The 21,448-nt window shown below is 38.5% G+C and overlaps 1 protein-coding gene across 5 annotated transcripts; it reads right to left on the reverse strand.

The window, feature by feature from the left end:
• LOC581151 (protein kinase C-binding protein 1) lies at positions 1–20,127 on the reverse strand. Of its 5 annotated transcripts, none has more exons than XM_030974072.1 (18): positions 20,046–20,127; positions 16,204–16,441; positions 15,437–15,480; positions 15,028–15,182; positions 14,595–14,744; positions 13,153–13,269; positions 12,615–12,707; positions 11,635–11,722; positions 11,088–11,143; positions 10,626–10,703; positions 10,045–10,104; positions 7,121–9,358; positions 6,590–6,746; positions 5,914–6,038; positions 5,127–5,273; positions 4,076–4,207; positions 2,960–3,214; positions 1–2,199 (listed from the first exon to the last, which is right to left on the reverse strand). In XM_030974072.1, exons 2-18 carry the CDS (start codon positions 16,287–16,289, stop codon positions 1,441–1,443), a joined length of 4,740 nt encoding a protein of 1,579 aa, XP_030829932.1. In that variant the 5' UTR covers positions 16,290–16,441; positions 20,046–20,127; the 3' UTR covers positions 1–1,440. The 5 variants fall into 5 exon arrangements, with proteins under 5 accessions (XP_030829932.1, XP_030829930.1, XP_030829933.1 ...); XM_030974070.1 differs by having other exon boundaries at positions 16,204–16,418; positions 20,046–20,119; XM_030974073.1 differs by lacking the exon at positions 20,046–20,127 and adding an exon at positions 17,541–17,631 and having other exon boundaries at positions 16,204–16,418.
• Between the last annotated feature and the right edge of the window lie 1,321 nt (positions 20,128–21,448).

Genomic DNA, 21,448 nt, shown 5'->3' on the forward strand with positions numbered 1-21,448 from the left:
AAAGAAAAAAAAAAAATTTACATGCCACTCAAACTGATTTTGAATACTATAAACTATGACATGAACCTCTTGAAAAATGTAATCAATTGATGGTTAATATTGTGAGAAGCTTCAGCAGATTGATTGAAAACGTAGTGCTGTAAAGAAATCATCTTTGAAAAATAAATGTGGAAGTGCAAAACACACTTTTTAACCTATATGATTTATGACACTGGGGGCAGCAACACCAAAACCAAAGATAGGCATCTCCATTTTGCAATGATACACTTCTATACCAAACATGAAATGCATCTACTCAGAGAGTTATTGTGAAAAGAAACGTATGCACAAGGAAAGCCATGCATAAGTTGGAACAGTGAGGGCAGCATCACACACAAAATAATAACAGGACAAAATTCCATCTACACAGCTACAAAATGATTTGTCAGTTACCTCATCTTTTTTAAAATCATTACCCTGTGGTAGAAGTCTAGTAACATTGTACATGTAAAATGTTTGATAATTGTTTGACATGACCGCTAAGAAAGCATGTGTATGCTTTGTAAGTAGGCAACCAGGGGAAAGATGGCTTCAAGTCCTCTCCGAGGGACATGGTAATGAGGATTAATGCCTAACTAAATGGCACGAGCCTATTGACTTGGTTTCAAACCTGGACCTCCCGGTTACAAGACCAATGCTCTACCACTGAGCCATTGCACCTCCTTCTTTAATCTTTTTTTAAATGTTTGCATGTGTCATATATAAGTCAGTAGAAATGATTTATCCCCTGTGCATGCTTGTATCAAGCGCAACAGTATTACTGATCGTATGTTTGGGTAGGCATAGTCCTGTATGCCAATATCTGAGGGCTTAGCTACATGTATTCATTAAGACTTAATCTTTTTAATATGATTTCAATAGTTCCCAAAGCTCAAATACACAACCACTCACATTTCATACATAGTGAACCGATGAGAATAGCTTCTCACGTAAAATTGTACCATAAACACTCAACATCAACTTATACACACAACAGCATGGGCACTGTAGGATGTTTGTTGCCATTTTGTGACAAAAACATGAGTGTTGTTGACTAACATTTAATTAACATAATTGCACCCCCAAAAATATGTTCACACCACATTTTAACACAAAAAATGACGGACTAGGGTTGAAACCTTAAGCATTACACTACTTTCACAGGTACAGAAAACATTTCATTACAACCTGTCAACAAAGAAGTTTGTTTAAAGAAGCATTTTTTTGCTGTACACCAGCAAGCTTCTTCAGACCCATGTGTGCGCTCCTAAGGTATTTTTACGTAATAATCTTTGAAAAGCACTTTCTTAGTCATAGTTATGAATTAATTATTAGTATTATTATTATTCATGACGTTTGAACTTGATTATTGCCAATTTACGGCTTTGGAAAGATACTTAGTAATCAAAATTGCTTCTCCAGTTACGTTGTGCCCTTTGGAGTTGCATTAGAAGCCACTTGTATATGAACCCCAGGAGCAATATTTCCTCCAACACCGCCTACACCGGTTTTTGAAACAACTACAGGGGCAACACGAGGAACGCTAATAGAGCTTACAGCAGTATTTGTAAAATCGGGCAAACTCATAACTATCTGCTTCGGGCTTGGTGCTGAACCAGGTGCCAGTCTTGGAATCATGATCTGCTTCTTACCGACAGGTTGAAGGTTCTGTACCAGATTGCCGGTCGGGATCGTAGCAGGGGTAAGTTGACCCTGAGAGGGTAAACTGCCAATCATGACTGGCACATTGCCGGCGGTCTGATTAGGTTGTGTTATCTGCGTAACCTTGACCATGTTGCCTCCCTGCTGTGCAGGTGTCAGCTGAATGACGAACTTGCCACCCTGCTGTAGGGGCTGCTGTCCAATCGCCTGGACCAATGAGGACATACCGATCTTGTTTGGTCCCATCTGTAACATGGTAGGAGAGCCCTGATTCTGTATCCCACCGGTGCCACCGGTAGGAGCCTGCATGGTCAGGTTGGTAGGTACCCGCCCCTTTATCCCTGGCTGGTTAGCTCCCACATAAACCACATTGGCTGGCGTGGCCATCTCATTCTTGGGACACGTCACAAACCTCAGAGGCTTCTGACCCTGGTTGATGATCACCGATTGTCCTCCAGGTAGATTCTGACTCATGACAGGCATATTATTCTGTTGTACTGGTGGTCTTGGAATGTACACCTGCAAAGCAATGAAAGACAAAACATAAGTTCCATGTCTCATCAACGAAAGACACTACATGAATGCAACATGTTTTTCTATGACACATGTATATTAAGCCGACATTAAGTGTCGTGGACAGCGAGGTATCCCCAAAAAGAAACAAAGAGTAAGAGAATCATCAAAAGTATAACTTCCCCTTCCCCCACAAGACCCACACATGTTTGATATCAGCACAATATACAACGTAAAATAGACAGCCTGAAACAGAGAGGTAAAATGGCCTGAATCAGTGAATAGCACGAAAAGTGGCATTCCGGAGGCACATGTAATTATGGAAATAATGTTTTGGTCTGTATCAAAGGGAAATTAATTTACACCAGAAAAAGTTGATAAGGACATACCCCTGAATAATTATTATGATCAAACTTCCACTTTTTTCCCAGCATGTATTCATAGATTAGTAAACAACTCAAACACAGGAGAAGCTTTTCAATTTTCTTTATTCATCCTACGGGAACAATAATGACAAACGCATTACAAAATTAAATTTCCTGAATGTAGTCGATTATTAAAAACAAACAGTTGGATCATGCATAATTATTGCTAAGTAGTGACAGGAACACTCTCTTTGTAATAAAATATGTGAAAATTTCTGTCATGAATAATCTTTTTCAGAGAACATGTTCACTGCAATGTAAGTGTGTCATAAGCTCACAGGCAAGTGAACTTGCATCTAAAATCTAAAACTAGAAATGGGGAAAATAAAGACAAAAGTCACCATTTTGGAGGAAGTCTGTGTGTTCATCTTGGGTGCAGTATTAACCAGCTGTTGATTGATTCCTTTGGGCATCCACGCCGCAGAGTAGTTGAATTTTGGACGAGCTGTAAGACTTCCTGAGGGCTGGGTCAAGGTGCGATTGGGCTTGTGTTGGCTAGCAGACCACTGCTGGTTCAAGACCTTGGGGTTATTATTAGATGAGCTTCCAGGAAGCGGTGTATAACCTTTCTTTGGATGAACCATGGTAGGAAGTTCCTGCAAAGAATATAATTTTGTTGGAAAGATTTGTGAAAGGGAATCTTCAGCTTTGGTTTTGAAATTGTAAGCATTCCCTACAACAAGGGAGCATACAAGTGATATTGGAAGTTGTTATCATAGAATGAAATAGTGCATGTAACTGGGACTGAAGTTATCACTCAACGAATAGAAATTCTTCATATGTACACAGTACGGCAGATGGTCCATCGAATCAGGTTCCCTCCAATCTTCTCAAGCTCTTGCACAAAACTTTATTTTACATGTTTCTTTCAGTAATTATATGGACTGTATGACAAGAACCATATAATCGACTGTCCCTTACACAAGGCTCAACACTAGCTTTGATTTGAAGAAGTCATTCTGCTATATCTCTTAATTGATTGATCATTCAAATATGAGGTCATTTACAATAACAGGCCAGTTTCCTTGGAACCACCTTCTGAATAAACCATTTGTAAATTGTCAAACACACATCTCAATTATGTTTTACAGGGCTAATTTTCTTGCCAGCCTGTCCTTTCCTATCATGAGCAGTAATTTAAGGCAAAGCAGGCTATGGATAAAAGAGGTCCACTTTTTAGAATGACTGTGATAGGGCGGGGCTGGGGAGGGAGAGGAAGGCTCACCCCTGGCTTTTAAAGCCAGTCTGTACTAGTTTGGCAAAGAGGGATATGACCATCCAGCGTCGTCACTGACAGGTGGTTATCTCATCAACTCGGCTCTCAATTAACTTAAGAAAAAGAGGATCATGGGGACCAACAGGCACCGCTTAGGCATTGTTTTCTATATAGAGGGAGCAAGTAGCTACAAGTAGTGCAGTGGGGCTTTAACTATTTGTGAAGTTCAAATGATTCATACCTCTGGGGTTGGTTCCCAAGTTGGGTCTCCATCGTCGCTTTCCTCGTCAAAACCATACTCTCGCAGCCAGGCTTGCTCTTCCTCTCTCTTCTTCTTCTTTTTCTTCTTCTTCTTGCGGTAAGGATCAAAGCCCTGATAAGAAAGAGACATAAGGATAGAAAACAAGGAGATGCTAATCGTTGGTAATATCGTACAAAGAGCCCCTTGTAAATAGCCCAGGCCTGGTTTTTTGAAAGCTCCCTCATTTTGTGTCAAATCTGACTTGTTCTCATTTGGAAAGTAGCAAACTATGTGGGACAAACATGCTCATTTCCAATCACACATTGCATAATCCTAAAGTTTGTATATGGTTGTCACTTCATATCACTACTTAGAGTATGGAGCAAGGGAAGCATTCTAAATATAGTGGGAGTGTTGTGGTCGAGTGATGCGAAGGTCGAGGGTCCGAATCACAATACGGCACTAATATCCTATGGCAAGATATTAGCCTACACCTGTTAATCTCCACCCAGGTATTAAAATGGGTACCCAGTAGGATGCGGCCGTCATTGTTGGTCAAACAGTTTTTGAGCGTCAAGTAACGCCTGGCTGGAATGCTCCCCAGGGAGTGGAGATTGTGCACACAGTGTGAGGGCAAGCACTGAATCCAATAACCGGGGTAAAAGTATATGTGTAAAGTGCCTAGAGACGTCCGAGATGTATTAAACTCTATATAAAAGCTGAATATTATTATTGTTATTAATATATAAGAAACATGAAATGGTACCACTAAAATTTATATAAAAAATGCAGATTGTGTTCGATATGTTTTTAAAAATAAATCTCCCCTTTTAATAACATTGCTTATTTCTTTTCTTTTGACAATATTTTCTATGTATGGAAATGTTTGGCATTATTAAAAAAAGGGTATTAAATTTCCTACTTCTTTGTATATATAAAATTTTGTAATACAAATCAAGCAAAAACCATCAGCAGGATACAAATTAAATCAATTCAATGTCCCGTTGTTTCATCCACATTCAGTCCAACTTCATCAAAGATCCAGACTTACCGAGCCAGGATGAACGAAGGGGAAGTTCCCAGATTTCTGCTGGCATTTTCTCTCATGCCTACTCCAGTGCCGTTCCTGACAATCGTAGCTACAGTAGCTTGTGTTCCAGCAACAGAAATAGTTTGCCTCTTGGGAGCAGCTAACACACTGTAAGTATATAGTTATGTTTGTTATTTCAAATATGATTTATATTGACCTTTTTCAAGATTATCAAAGAACAACACCAAACAAAACCAAAAACAACAGGAAATTCTTATTTATATCACTAATAAGTGTACCAACAAAAATTGCAGTTTTAAAGCATTTTATGGAGAACATGACAGAAATTCATGCAAGTCTAAGTTGATGAGAGTCACTCTTTTGTGTAAGGCATCACTCTTCAAATCATTAAACAATAACACAATATACATTTTCTCCCCAAAAAATATTATCTTATCAAAGCTGAACTTCCTTCCAGTGTAACTGTACAAGGATTGGACAAGTACACTGCACTGCCAAGGTATGAAATACATATGTGACAAGGCCTACTCTCATTCACAACAACTTCCAAGTTGAGAGCTACATATAATTGAGCTATGGAAAGCTCCAAAATTGATCTGGAAATCTCAACAGTGCTGTGGATTTAAACAAGAGAACATAATTATAGTCACTCCTAGTTCTGAGCAATATCTCAAGAGAGCTCTTGAAGATGAGAAGGTACATTTTACACTGGACACAATTCAACTGCCTTTTATTCTCACATATCATACAAATTCATTCTCTAGTTACTTTCTTCCTTTCCACTCACCCATTGTTTTCCTTTGGTGGCAAAGATGGCATCTCGTCTCTGCTTGTCGAACCTTCTCTTGACTTTGTTCAGCTTGCAGTCTCGACTGTATTCCATCACTTGGCGGATCTCCGCTGCAGCAAGCTCTAATTATCAACCAAAAAAATCAGGACGGTTACTGCCGTTTCTATTTTACAGCACATCATCAATTTTTTTTAATTCAGCCCATCTCATATATAATGCATATTCTAGACTCTTTGACACAAGCCCTTAAACATTATACTGAAAAAGACAGCACTTATTGTTACTGCATTGTACATGCACAACTTGGAACTACCCACTCCAAGTACCTTGATATTATGTGCAGATTTAAGTGTGCTAATGAGCTTCGGGACATTTCACAAGTTGTCTTTGTCTTGTTCTTCGCGCATTACCACGTGAGATTCCTCAGTTTGTATCCATATGGTAAACAAGGGAATCATCTTTTTTTTAATAGGAAGCAATTTCTTTGACTGGGTAGATGGTTACACTGCGTAAAATCTACATAAAGATGCTAAAAATTACAATGTACAATAAATGTACAAAGCTCATTTAATTTCTTTATCATTTAATTACAAATAGTGAAATTAAGGCCAAATGCAGAGCCCTTTGATGGTGGCAGCAACAGATTCTGCAAACAGAACGAATCTAAACTTACTGTTGCAGTGCAGCAACTCGTTCTCTTGGAGCTCCTGCTTAGCCTTGAGTGAAATGACCTCCCTTTTAAGATCGAGTACAATTTTCTTGAGGTCTTCGCTGGCATCTGCAAGACTCAAATCAAGCTCTTTGAAGGACTTTATGGCATCGTCAACGACCTAGAATGAAGAGAAGCATGTTGGAGATGTTACGGTGTCATCTATAATACAAGTTTTACCATTGCTAGGCTACAAATGCCAAGGGCTTTTTTATGTCAAGGATATAGGGGCAGGGTTAGGGTTCCATGTGCCTTTTTGTTAGGTTTAGGGTAAGGTATACAGCTTGGTCCATATTTGGAGTTCAAAATATGCATAGTTTACGTACTTGACCCAAGGGGGTTGTCACTGAAGAATGTGTCATAAAAACCAGATGTAAATATTGCATGGTACAGACAAACTTACCTTAGTACCAATTTCTCTTTGAAACATGTCTGCAACTTGTATAAATACTGAGGTGTTAGTTGTATACATTGCAATGAATAAAATTGTTTTACCTTGGCAATTAACTTTTTGTAGTCTGGGTCTACTATCACTGGCTTTGGAGTTCCCAGCAACAACTGTTTGGCTGTCTCGGACAAGTTTGCTACTTTATTGCCTTCCGCTCCCGATAGCTTCCTGGCATCCTTGTCACTGCTTTCCTTGCCCTTTGCTTCTTCCTTCTTTGCTTCAGCCCCTGCTGATTTACCAGGGACAGTGTCCTGTATGAGCTCAGGGTGCGCTTCTTTAGGAATCGTTTCCTTCTTGTTGACAGTATCTGCAGGAGAAGCTTCTGAATCCCCACCAGTCTTGGTTTCCTGATCTGCCGACTTCACTTTGGTAGGTGTCCCATCTTGTTTTTTGTTTGGAATCCCAGAGTCCTCTCCTTCATCAATGAGCAACGCTCCATCAGATGAATCATCATCATCAAAGTCCTCGTCACCTCCATCAACATCATCATCATCATCATCATCATCATCATCGTCATCATTTTGACCTTCCCTGCCCTGAGCTGGACCTGTCTCAAATGGTGCGTCTTTCAACTTGCTTGGTCCAACTGATTGGGGCTCATTCTTTATTTCTAACCCAGATGGTTCTTTCGTTGTGGATTCACCTCCAATCTCAGATGTCTTGGTGATGGATGCAGAGGCATCTAACCCTTTCTCTGCCAAGTCTTCATCTATCTTTTTATCGTTGACTGTCTCTTCCTCATTTTTCTTCTCTTCTTCAGTGCGTGCATTTTGTTCCAATATTTTGGATTTAGCCATCTCATTATTTTCCATATTTTCGAAGTCATCATCTCCTTCAATTACCTGCTTAACTAGGTCTTTAGATTCCTTTACCCTTCCATTTTCCTTGTTTTCCATCGAATTTTCTCCTGCATGCTCTTTATCCTCAGTCCCATCATCCATGGCACCAGTGTCATTGGAGGTGTTTGTAACTTGTGTGTCTTCTTTCTCTGCATCTTCATATTCATCAACCTCACTCTCCATCGATTCATCACCTGTCGTATCAGCATCTTCCATTCCATCCTCATCATCTGCATTCTCGTCCTCCATCTCCTCCTCAATACCCAGGGATGCCTTACAAGTGTCAATGGTCTTGCCAAGGTCCAAGAGAAAGGTATCCTTTCTGGGTGTCGATTGATTAGACTTCGCATCATTTTCAGCGATGCTTGAGCTTGATTCAGATGAATTCACATTGGCCTCCAGATCATCAAGGCTAGGAAGGCGGCTGGGAAGGATACTAAAGCCGTCCTTGTTTTTGTCGACAGGTGTCTTTGAGCTTGGAGAATCGAATGATGTATTTGATGCTGCAGATGGTGACTCATGCGACCCTTTGCTACATGTATCTACCCCTCTCAGGGTATCTACAGGACTCGAAGCTTGTAGCTTATCAGAATCTACATCATCTGGCTCGTCAGTTTCCTGGCTATCCTCCTTGACTGAAGACATCCTTGGCACCTTCTCAGGCTGTTGTGAATGTGACTCAGACAATTTTCTTTTCCTACGAATGGATGATTCCTTGTCCTCATGGTCACTGCATTTCTTGTCTGGTGCATCAGTTTGGTCATCTTTTCCCTTCTCCTGTGAATGACTCACATTTTCTTTAGAATCCTCACACGGTTTGTCTTGTATGTCATTCTCTACTTCTTGCTTCACATTTTCCTGAGCATCCCTACATGCATAGCTGTGGTCGAGCTTCTCAGGAGAGAGTAATGTATCTCCTGTTACATCTACCTCACTGTCATCCTCACTCGAGACCTTGGGGTCCGTCTTCATCTCTGCTGTTGTGTCCCCTTTCCCAGCTGCCTTATCATTCTCAATACTTGAAGCGACTGAATCATCCATGTTGTCATCTCCCCCACCATTCATATCTTCCTTCTTCTTAGACTCCTCCTCCCTGTTCTCGATGACGACGATCTTCCCCCTCATTTGAGCATTCCTTCCTGCATCCGTGAGGCTCTTGACCTTCCCGTCAGGCATGACTGCCAGAGAGCTGGTGGTGTAGCGCTTGTTGGGGTCATACGGGGTCAGGTGAGGGGCGTACTTGTAGGGGGTTCCCCGCTTCTCTTCCAGTTTTTTTATGTGGAGCTCTGCCTCCTTGATGGAGGAGTTGAGCCCCGTCAGTCTTTTCTTGGAGGCTGGGAAAGGGATCTTGGTGGAGTATTGGAAGCAGTTGTGAACGGGTATCATGGCTCTGTCGTGCTGTCCAAAGAATCGAGCCTCAAGAAGACCATCTTCTTCCTTCATTGCCTGAGTGAAAGATCACATGAACAAAGATAATGTAATAATGCTATTAAAGGCATCGTTTAACAATGTTAAATCTGAGATGCAAGGCCCTACGTGTTATCAGTGTCTGTGATATGGTGTAATATTGAAGCCCTGAAAAGATTGCGCTTCAAAATGATCATGAAGTGCCTCAAAAATGTAAAAATCTTTGAGTGACTGGTTTTACCATACTCATTTCCCCCAATAAACTGTAGTGTTATAAAAACTGTTGGGAGAACGGTTTTTGAAATTCTGATTTGCGATCATAAATATCTTGATAATCAGACAGGCAATCGGCTTGTAAAAGTCATGGTATTCCTGATTGACCTAAAGGTTTATAATTATGATGCAGCATGAGCTAAATACAGGATTTTGTTTATAATCTTGGAAACACTTACATTATTACAATCCTTCACTATCACCATAATACCCAAACATCCTTCATTTTGAATTTTTTCTTGTTTATTATCGGTTTTCAAATTTATAATCATCACAGTTTATACTATCTTTTCTGTATTGTTGATATACAATGTACCATTACAAAAATCAAGGGTACAATTGGGAGGATGTCAAACAATTTAACAATTATTTCAAAGACATTTTTTTTTTTGGGGGGGGGGGGGGTGGGGGTGGTGGGAATGTACATGTTCCAACTAACACATAATACTCACTTTAGCAGGCCAGAAAGGGAAACCGTGAAGCTTAGCCCACACTAGAGGATGAGGTTTGGTCTGAAAAACAAAAACAAAATCATTTGGTCATTAGGTTAAGACAGTTTAAACTCAAGAATGTTGAGGGAAGTGTAAAGGAGAATTAATCTCTGTTGACAAATACATAATATATAGCTTATGCCCAACTTTTGATTTCTTGAAACTGAAACATATTTTTAGAGAAAGAAGAAAAAAAAATTAACTCTGAATGTTAAGAAGGTTTAGCCTAGTATGTTGAGAGAGAATGTGAAGGTATATTACTTCTGAACTGACAAGCACATAGATGGTACTAAACATATAATTTTAGTTTCTCCTAAATACAAAATGTTTAACAGAACAACATAAATGAACATGGGTCATGGTCATGAAGCAAGTTCTCCTCGGCAGCTTACTAAGTAATTTACACAAGCTCTGCAGAAAGGGAGATGAATATCATTAGTTGTTATCAAGCTAGTCTGGAGTTCTGGTAATGGAAGTGCAAATCTAGAGGAACTGGTATACATCGGGCTGAGGGGAAGAAAAAATATCTACTGAGTACTTACGCAGACTTCTGAAAACCATTGAGGTCGCTTATAGACAGCACCCAGGTAACAGTCTGGACATAGCTCAACCTCAGCCATCTAGGATTAAACAAACAATATACACGCTTTATGGAGCATGAGCCTGTGATATAGAAATTTGGGGCATACTTCTTCAAGTATGTTCCAAAATCATCCGGGATTGGTGTAAAATATTAAGAGTCTCCTTGGAATGGCACAAATATGTGTGTGAAATCTAAATTTTCCTTAGTTTGTATTAACACTCAGTTTAATTGCACAAAAATATACAAATTTTTGTATAATGGGGAGGGGCAAGATTTGAAATTCTGAAACATTCTTGCATTTAATTTTCTATACAGAGTGAACACAATGGGCAGGAATGTTCTTGTTCATAGGAAAATACAGTAACATTTTCAATATAGTGGAGTCTTTTTATGATTTAGCTGAGATATATATCAAACTTACCTCTGTTTCACAAGCCTTTAGTAGAGCTTTAGCAGCATTGCTATACCTATTCCCACCTGCAGAATTGAAAGGAACATGGAGCGTGGTTTAAATAACACATAAAGGAACTTGAAGACAAATGGGTGGATGAGGAGAATTTTTTTTTTTGGGGGGGGGGGGGGGGTGAGAGAGGAAGAGAGGAGACTCTGAGACATTCCAAGAAGCTGGTACTTATTCTAGCAGACATGTAAGTTGTCTAAAAGCACTTTAGGTGGGTTCCTTCACATCATACATGTATCTGTTCTTACATGTCTACGTAAACCAATGATTATGATCAACTTCTTCAATTGTTATAACTATTACATGTACAGTCAAACCTGTCTACAGCGACCACCCAAGGGAAACAAAAAAACGGTCTTTATAGATAGGTGGTCTTTCTAGACAGCTTCCTTTAGTACATGTTTCAATGAGAAACCATTTTCAAGAGAGAAAAACAAATTTGCTTGTTGTAGACAGATGGTCACTAAAGCAGGTTTGAACGTACATTAATCACTACTCTCACACTTACTTCCAAAATAGACGAAGGCATTGTGGACAATCCATTTGGCATCTGCTAGGAAGGCCTCTGTTGAGCCGTAAGATCTACTCTGGACATTCTAAAGATGAGATCGTAAGAAAAGATATACGTGAGTTAATGTATATGAGTGAGGTGGGATGGATGCTGCATCTTCTACTGAATGGAACACTTGTTATATCATATCTCACAGATGAAATGCATCTAGTAGTCTGAAAAGATGATTGGTACTACAAAACTGGAGATATGGCTCGTTATATTCGCGCCTTGTTCCTTTTAGTTTCCGTTTATATTGATCGATTTCGGCTTTCTGTTTCATTCTTGCGTTTTACTCTCTTCAACGCTATTCTCCAATCTAGTAGTCTGTTGAGAGCCAGAAGGACGTTAAGTCTGTGTAAAAGTTTATGAGTTAATGCCTATCTGGCCCTCACCAGAAGTAGTACTTTGTTTTCAGTGACACATCATTCTCACATGAAAAAAGGTACATCCTGTATTTTAATAAAAGGTAAACAAATTCAGATTCTATGGCGTTTAATACCAGTTGTTACAAGTCCCAAGCACTGACTATTCAAGCATGCATGGTAACAATGAATACACTCAGGATCTACCTGAAAATCTGCGCAAAGATGGCATAAAATGATATAGGTCCTACTGAAATACAGTTTCCCAAACGCACATGTGGGACTGCACGTATGTACATGTATGCAGAAAGTATCCTTACACGAGTTAAATATCATTAATGATTGGGACAGTCAAACAACTTGTATTGAAAGAGATAGAATACCTTTTCAATGTCAGACAGATCCACGGGATGATATACAAACTCAAAATTTACCTGAAAATCTGTGCAAAGATGGCATAAAATGATATACGTCCTACTGAAATACAGTCTACCAAACGCACATGTAGGTACACGTATGTACATGTAACTAGACAAGATAGTTAGAAAACTTGTATTGAAAGAGATAGAATACCTTTTCCATGACAGACAGATCCATGGGATGATATACAAACTGTCTGTAGTCTCGAAACTCCCTCAAGTCATCAATAGGAGTGAACAGCAGTGACTAGGGAGAAACAATGACAATTTCAAGGTGAATAATAATAATATTCCAATAATGTCCAATAATAAAGTGCACATTCATAATAAAGGGCATTTTGTAGTATCATTCAGTGCATCTAAAAAGGCTATAATAATTTCAAGAATTCATCCCCAAACTGGAAACTCTGACAAAACATGCACTAAAATACTTACTTAATTTTTCCTATATTTGACAAAAGATGAATAGATCTAGGGAAGTATGGGATGAGCTGCAAAACCTTTATAAGAGAATTTTCAGGTTTATGAATGTTTTATGCATCTTTTGTTGTTTCTTGGTGGGTGGCTGTACTATGCAATATCTATATTATTCAGAAAGTGACATTCACTTGACTCAGAAATGACAAGCACACGTACACAAAAAAGACAAGTCTTCCAATAATAAATAGAAGTATAATCTTGAAATCGCTTACATTTGTGTATCGTTTCATCTTTTCTATAGATGTACGTAGAACCTTTGCCAATTTATCGACAGAGAGCAAAGCCATGGCATTGGACTGTGTTTCCGTACATTCTGCATCTGTGATTTTCTGATGGAGCAAATATGAAGATAACAGAGATAAAATTTACCATAAAAAAAATATATAATGTATTCTTAATTATTAAAAAAAATAATAATTATGGTAAAACATTTGGAAAGCAGCACTGTCAATTGATTAGAACTCATGCAACATATTCATCAAAGATTTAATAATTTAAAGTTGTTCAAGAACCCATTATTATTATTGTTTATCTATTATAACAGAATGTTTACATAAATATTCCATAAGCTGAAAGCTCTCAAAACCTGGGACCACAAACGTTCTTACACAATGATAAATTACGACTGTTGATAACTAGAGTTGCGGTTGATAAAACACCCAAGCCTAGTTGCAGTAGATTACATGTAAGCTCAATTGCATGTCGTTGTAGACAGTGCCCGTGAGGGAAAATAGAGTGATAAACTGCGCTTTTAATAAATTTGAAAGAGTTGAAGTAAGTTCGGTTCGTAAAGGCAAAGGTACATGTAATGTGAGTTGCATAATTCTGAAAATACAATATTTGAGAGAAAGTTCAAGAAAGTTTTGCCCACATAGCAGACCTCATAGGAGTCTTTAGCATACCAAGTGAGTTTATCAAGTTGACAGCCCTACTACAGCTTGGATCAGACGAAGAAAAAGGACATTTGCGGTGTTAAGTTTATCTCAGTATTAAACGTATTGGACAACAAATACCAATAGACCAGTTCATGGTTAGCACATGTCCAAAACGACCCTGAATATCCACAGATCTTCAAAACATGAAGATGTCCCACTTTTTACATTTTGAAATAATCACTCCTACAGTGATGGAGGTGCTACATAAATGGCTTTTGTTTCCCCTTTTCAAAGCATACTTCCCACCTGTGTATCATAGAGTGCACTGCTTGTGCATAAATGAATAATGATTATAATAATAGTCTAATAGTCCACTCCAAATTTTATTAAACCGAAACAGAATTTCTCTTTGCCCAATTGATCTTGAGCCTGGCAGCCACTGAGCAGCGCCAGATCGACATTGCTCTATCCCTTATTGTTGAACGCCAAACAAGGTAGCAACAACTCCCATCTTTTAACGTCTTTTGGTATGACGCGGCCGGGGTTTGAACCCACGACCTCCCAGTTGTCAGGCGGACGCTCTACTGACTGAGCCAACACTCCGGTACATAACTTTCATGAGCATGTATCCAGTATTTTGTCTCTGTGTATTCACAATTTGTTCTGCAATGACCTTTATCTGCTCATGCTCAGATTGCAACCATGAACTGGCTTATTATCTTGGACTTGCCCTTGACACCAAGGGGTCTATATCTTCACCTTCAGTGTGGATTTCTTACCTCACATTCCAGACACACCCAGTCCGGTTGGGGGCAGGGGAGCTTGGCACAGGTGTCGTGGTAGACCCTCGGACAGACGTTACAGTACAAGAAATTACCGTCGCGCCTCTGATTGTGGCACACCCAGCAGTAGAAGTCATTGTGTGGATGCTGAAATAGTGGTTAAAGAAGAGACGGCATTATTTTTATGTTGAAGATAGAGAGGAAATATGTGAATTTATTCAAAGAATCCTCTCAATGTGGCCAATTAGTAACGTAACGTTCACGATGGAGATGAAATATGAATTGATTGAAAGAACATACTAGGGGATGTACAAGTCGAGAGGAAAGGTGCTACGACAAGCATGGTGACCATTATCCATATGGCCACAAATCAGAGAGAACTATCCTCAGAATATATTCCTGTATTAAAGTTGCACAACTCCCTACTTACCCAATTTTTGATGCTCTTTGGAACAGGAACCTTTGTCTTTGATGACCGGATAAAGTCTGCTGCCATCTTTGTTACAGACTGTGGAGAGTTTGCTGCAACATTCGGTGATGCAGGAAGCTTCTTCTTCTTCTTCTTTTTCATCTCTTTTTCTTTATCTAAAAAGAATACATGGTAAGATAGTTAGCAGTATCTGAAACATATAAAAGACATCTTTTTAAATCACAAGTGAAAAGTTATTTTTGATGATCACAACAGTTTCACCAGGCTTTACTTCATAGTCAAAGATGGGGACCACACATTATGCATTTCCAATTTCCCCCTTGAGTATGGATTGTGGGGAAAAAAAGCTTGAACAAGAACTTTGATTTCTCAGCACATCAATTCAATAAGATTCATTGTTCTTTCTTACCTTTTGCTTTAACTGACTCTTCCTCCGCTTGCTTCCTCTTGGCTCTATAAAAAAGTAAAATTGATATGTTATTCTACTTTGGGGAGGGGGCAAGGTTACTAAATATCATAAAAGTTAAAAACATTTTTAAACTACACAGTGTCCATGTCAGCAAGTTACAGATACAAAGTGAATAAATCTAAATCAATATAAATTTTGCGGACACCAGCGCTATACAAGAAGCCATCATCGTCATCAAGGCTGTATGAGCACAAACAGACAAATAATTACTTTTTGTGTGCATCTGTTACAAAAATGGAAGTCTTAATATCAACATTGCATCAAGTTTATTTGAAAAAGGGTGCAATATCAGCACATAGGTGGTGTTGTATTTTAGTGCCATGCTCTTTCAATCAGATGCAATGTACATACCTTTTTTAAGGTTTATCTTTAAAAAAAGCTGGATTTAAAGCTTTCTGTTCAACTTCAGTAGTACAAGTACAAACAAAAAATTGTGCAGTTGCATAATAAAGAAATGATTTTTGTAACAAGTAATTTAAATAAAGGAGAAGTTTTTCATGAAAAAAAAAATCTATCGTACACATTATCATTTCTTCAGGCTATGACTACTGCAAGACACAAACTTATCAACGTCCTCACTTGAAAATTACTCGGCATGGACCTACTTGAGTAGCAGCATGGATGTACTACAAAGATCCATGCTCTCAGTACCGTTCTGTCAAGTTGTTAGAAACCTTTAGACAATTCAAAAAATATTAAATACCAACCCTGCATTCGCCCGATGCGTCCGTCGCAGCGCAAGAGGAAAGTGACCATCGTTGCTAAAATCCATCTTGACCGGAGTACTTTCCATTGTCCTTGCTAAGTTTCTGCTTCAGGCGTTACACCTCACATGCAGGTGACCGCAGAGGACTGAAGAGAACCATCTACAACACAGTGGTCAAAGGGAACACTTCAAGGTCATCCCTCAGTCTGCATGCATCTGCAAATTGAAAATGAAATTACCTGGTAAAAAAATCAAATAAGAGTCATCTGTCAATTTACTGATAAAGCATTCATTCTGAATCCAAACCTAAAGGGAGTGTAGCTTGGTAGATACTGGTTAATGCCATCTACCTTTTATTTTGGACACCCAGACGTAAACGAATGGACTTGATTAACGGTAGTCAGCGACTTAATCTCAACATGGTCAGCATTTGCCAAACAGACCAAAATTCTCCTCACGCCTTGGTTTCACGCGTTTGTGTTGCAAGCACATGATTGCTGCGGTCGTGTCTTCCGTAGTCGTATTATACCCGATTTTGCGATTGGCCCCCCGAGTCAGGGCATGGGAAAGACAAGTAGTCTCGACAGGCTACACTCCTTTTACTTATTCAACATTTCAAAAAAATACATCACATAAACACTTGAATGACTGAGCTGAGCTTCTAAAATTAGCAAATAATGTACATGTAGAAAAAAAACCTACATGTATATGTTGAGTACCAATATGGACGTCGAGAACAAATCATGATAATTTACTATACTAGTATGAATGGAAAAGAAGTACATGGACTGAAAGTAAATCACCAATTACTCAATTAAATTAATCCAACAAAATTAAATTGGTAAATATATAATGAGCCACACCGGCCACCATAGGATGAGCTACAAAATAAGGACTTACATTGTAAATTGTCAAATGTATATAGTATGATTGATCAAAATCATTTAGTTTTGCAATTTGCGCAAATTTGTTTGTAAAACGCACAAATAAAAAACTCTTCTAACATTATACATGTACCGGATATGTAATTCTCAGATTTGCTTGAAAGTTCAAATAAATGTTATCCCACAAATTGTTACCATACGTACGATATACATGTACACTACCGGTATACCATGTACACAAAGCATGGAGATTTTATCTCCATGCACAAAGTATGTATTAAATAATATTATGAAGAATTTGGTGACTTACAGGACCAACGCGTTCTTCAGAGCTCTTCGAACTTCAAGACACCAAAATATCAATAAAATACCACTTTACTAACTCAGTGATTCATTGTCAGTCCCCAGATTATTACCTCAATAGAAGAAGTAGCAATATGGCTATAATACATACATGTATACTCAATGCCTGTACATGTACATGCTCAGGAAACTAGGAAGCACTACTGCACATGCTCAGAAGTCACGGGTCATAGGTCACTGCATTAGCATATATATGGGTTATTCACTACAGTCCCATGCATAAGTTTTTATGTGGTGATCTAGTGTTTTCCTGGGTATTTTAGTGCAGTGTGCAAAATGTGCCTGGTGAATAAGTGCTCATACAATCAGTGAATGGAATAGTCTGCTGGCATACATGTACATGATGTACATATATAAAAACATGTAGCTGACATAAAAAGTATTTTCATATGAACAAGGACATTTTTTTCTTTATTTACTTGCGATTTAGTATTTTTTACTTGGATAGCTTTTTCTCTCGAATTTTCCAGGGCTCCGTTAGTTTTTCTCCGAGCTACATGAAAAATCGCTTCCAACTAGCATAAATTATTTGCTGGTACATTACAAATTATCAGGCAACGATTAAGTTGATTCATCAATTTACATTTAACATGTACTGACTACTGATCCATAGTGATATACGGTACACCATTTTTTCAAATTCTTTTTTTCTCACTTTATTTAGAACTTGCTATCCTTATGAATATCTAATTTCATTATGTTGAATGAATTAAAAAAGACTACTTTAAATGCTACATCATATGTGCAATATAATAGTAGTCAAATAGCACACTTCCATTTAAAATTCCCCCAAAGGTATGCCATTTAACTAAAACTACATATACCTTTAGAAATTTAACCTTTAAAAACTTTCTTATGTTAGACTAGGGTCTACAGTCTACACACACTTGTAATTTGTTTACTTGACTGATTTTGCTCAATATCTTTGAAAGCAACTTTTATTTCATTAAAAAATGTAATAGAATATATATAACTGATATTCATCATTAATGATTGCTAATATCCATCTTGATGCCTAATTATGATACTTGACATAAAATTTAAAAAAAAAACATTTGTATCAACAAGAATACTTAGTATTATTACAATTTAAAAAAAAAATCTTTATTGTATTTGTTCTTTTTTTTTATTTGTATATTTGAAAAATCTTCATCATTTAGCCTATGAAAACCTTTCAAACTTAAATGCATATTTTACCTAATAAAGATGTTGGGGTCTACACAAGCGCGTACGCATAATTTTTCTTTAAGGGGTGGAGGGGGGGGGGGGGGGGGGTTAACACTTTCAAATCGGGCCGAAAATTTTGCAACCTCTCAGGGGGTAAGAGCACATTTTTTTTTTTGGTCCAAAAAATTTTCTTTAAGGGGTGGGGGGGGGGGGTAAGGTCACATTTTTAGGTCATTGTTCAGCATATTCATTTTTGTATTTATTTTTTTTAATTTAATTAAAAATAAAATTAAAAAAAAAAATTAAAAAGAAGAGGGGGGGGGGGGGGGAGGGGTTTCCTTCTCCAAAACACACACATACAAAATAATAAGGGGGGGGGGGTAACCCCAACCTCCCACCCCTGCATACGCGCTGGGTCTACATGTAGGGCAGGAAGATGAAGAAGAGGAATTGGCATTTCAAGAAGTTAAGAATATGAAGAGAAGGAAGAGGGAGGAGGGAAAAGGAGAATTTAGAAGGAAAAAAGGAAGGAAGGGATCAAGAAAGAAAGAAGACTATGAAATTGATGATGAGGATGAACAGGATGAATAATTTATATAGAATCTATGAAGAAACTAAGAATAAGAACCTGACTGACAAAGAAGAAGGGAAGAAGGAGGAGAAGAAGAAGACGAAGGAATTATTATAGTGGGAATAGACTAGACCTCTATAGTGATATTATTGATATTATTATACAATTTGCAGTTGGGATTAGATTTATCATTTAGTAATTTGTTACAAACAGCAAGCATTATCTTCTGAATGAACATGTGATGATGGAAAGCAGTGGTTTAGTACTTCCTAGTTTTAGTGGCTTAGATCTAGAGTCTACTTCAAATAATTTGGTCATCTCGTCAGGTTTGGGGACTCGTTAGTCAATTTTTGTGTAAAAAACATGCCCTTTATTCAAGATATTAGAAATAGCAGAGGTAATTTTTATGAAATACTTCCCTTTCATCTACAAATAGCCTGGTCTCGTCCAATTTACTCAACACCGACAGTGACACTTTGTGAAAACCTACAAGCAAATCTACAAAAGAAGCTCCGTTGGAGCCAGGCTCCCTGGAGTTAAAGTTTATCATATGGTTAATTATGGTTTCTACAACAACTGGGATGGGAGCTCCGTCAATGTTGGAGAATAACTATAAATGTAGCTTCGAGTTTACAATGCAATGTGACTTAAAATTATTTTACAGTCCGACTCGCACTCAGAGTCAGACGGACTAGTGTATCACTATCATCAGTATCACTCACTGACTCAGACAGTATCAATCATTTACTTTCTCAATCTCACTAATGTTTCTCACTAACACTTTATGCTTTCAATACCATTAGATCTATACCAATACCAATAACATAGCCTATATAATTTAGTGTTAGACATACTTACCGATAACCGCAATGCCATAAGTCTAAAGGCAATAAATTTGTTTCTCAGACAACACAACAAGATTCATCAGTCCTTATTCAGCCGATCGTCCCGCCGGTCCTGCCCCGTACCAGGTCACTCTAATGTCGCCGAGAACTAGGTGTGCATTCAGAACTTACACATGTTGCCTTGATGTCAACTTTATTTTTTCCCCGCTGAATTTAGCGCCATCTTGAGACGACTATAAAAAAAGAGTCGTCTGCTGGAGTTTTCGATGTGAGGTCAGTACACACAAAAATGGAAAAATCCATATTTTCCAGTTCTGTGATAATACATTCAATCAAAGAATCCCTAAAATATGCGATGATTTGGTGATAATTATGTTCATCAATCAAATGTCCCTTTGTGGAAAGGAGGAAGACCCAGGAACGCAACATTCAAGGGAAAATACTGACTATTACATGTAACATGGGGAAGATTAAACTTTGATCAACCTTTTACAAATTACATTTATTACATTCCGTATTTGAGTTTGAACTTTTAACCAGGTGCGGCGCTTTCAGGGGGGGGGGGCACAGTGTTCCCACTTTATAAACTACCCCCAAAGAATCCCATTTTTACATAGGAAAAGTGCCCCCTTTTTTACATAGGAGAGTTCCCCTATTACTTTGTAAAAGTGCCCCTTCCCCTTTTCACTTCTGAAAAGTGCCCCTTTTATTTTGACACGTGCCCTTTTTTCTTCGACAAGTTCCTACTTTCCTTTGCAATAGATGCCCCTTAATTGTCATTCATTTAAGTGCCCCTTTTTATCTCTAGGTAAATGACCATTTTTGTTTACGAGAAGTTACTCCTTTTCACTTCAGATAAGTGCCCCCTTCACCTCCGATAATTGCCCCTTTTCAAATATGAGAGATGCTCGTTTTTCTTAATATGAGCCACTTCCCCTTTTCATGAAAGCCCCCTTTCACCTCCGATAAACGCCCCTATTAAAATCTGATCGGTGCCCCTTTTTTCAACAAATGCACATTTCCTTTTTATAAGTGCCCCCTTTTCCATTCGCATAAGTGGCCTTTTCATATTTGGTCAGTGCCCCCTTTCACCTTTGATAATTTCCCTTCTAACAATTATACGCGTCTCTTTTCCTCTCTCATAACGGACCTATTCCTTTTCACCTCTAAATGCCCCTATAAAAATCTGATGGGTGCCCCTTTTCTATCGACAAATGCCCATTTTCCAATGTCATAAGTGCCTTTTTCATCCCTGGTGAGTGCTTCTTTTCAGGTGTAAGAAGCAGTGGCGGATCCAGGGGGGGGGGCCCGGGGGGCCCGGGCCCCCCCCCCTTGAGAAAAAAATCATGTAAAATCACGTGATTTTTACCTTTTTTGGGGGTTGGGCCCCCCCCCCCCCTGGCGCTCAAGGGGGGG

Source organism: Strongylocentrotus purpuratus, unplaced genomic scaffold (genome assembly GCF_000002235.5).
Source record: "Strongylocentrotus purpuratus isolate Spur 01 unplaced genomic scaffold, Spur_5.0 spur5_scaffold_7, whole genome shotgun sequence".
NCBI lineage: Eukaryota > Metazoa > Echinodermata > Echinoidea > Camarodonta > Strongylocentrotidae > Strongylocentrotus > Strongylocentrotus purpuratus.

What these genes read in the sequence shown, in the direction of transcription:
- LOC581151 (XM_030974072.1), bottom strand. Translation starts at nt 16,289, where the DNA reads ATGGAAAGTACTCCGGTCAAGATGGATTTTAGCAACGATGGTCACTTT. An exon ending in ACGCATCGGGCGAATGCAGG is followed by an intron (nt 15,481 to 16,203) that starts GTTGGTATTTAA and finishes ACTTTTTTATAG; the next exon opens with AGCCAAGAGGAAGCAAGCGG. An exon ending in CGAGTTGCTGCACTGCAACA is followed by an intron (nt 6,039 to 6,589) that starts GTAAGTTTAGAT and finishes GTTGATAATTAG; the next exon opens with AGCTTGCTGCAGCGGAGATC.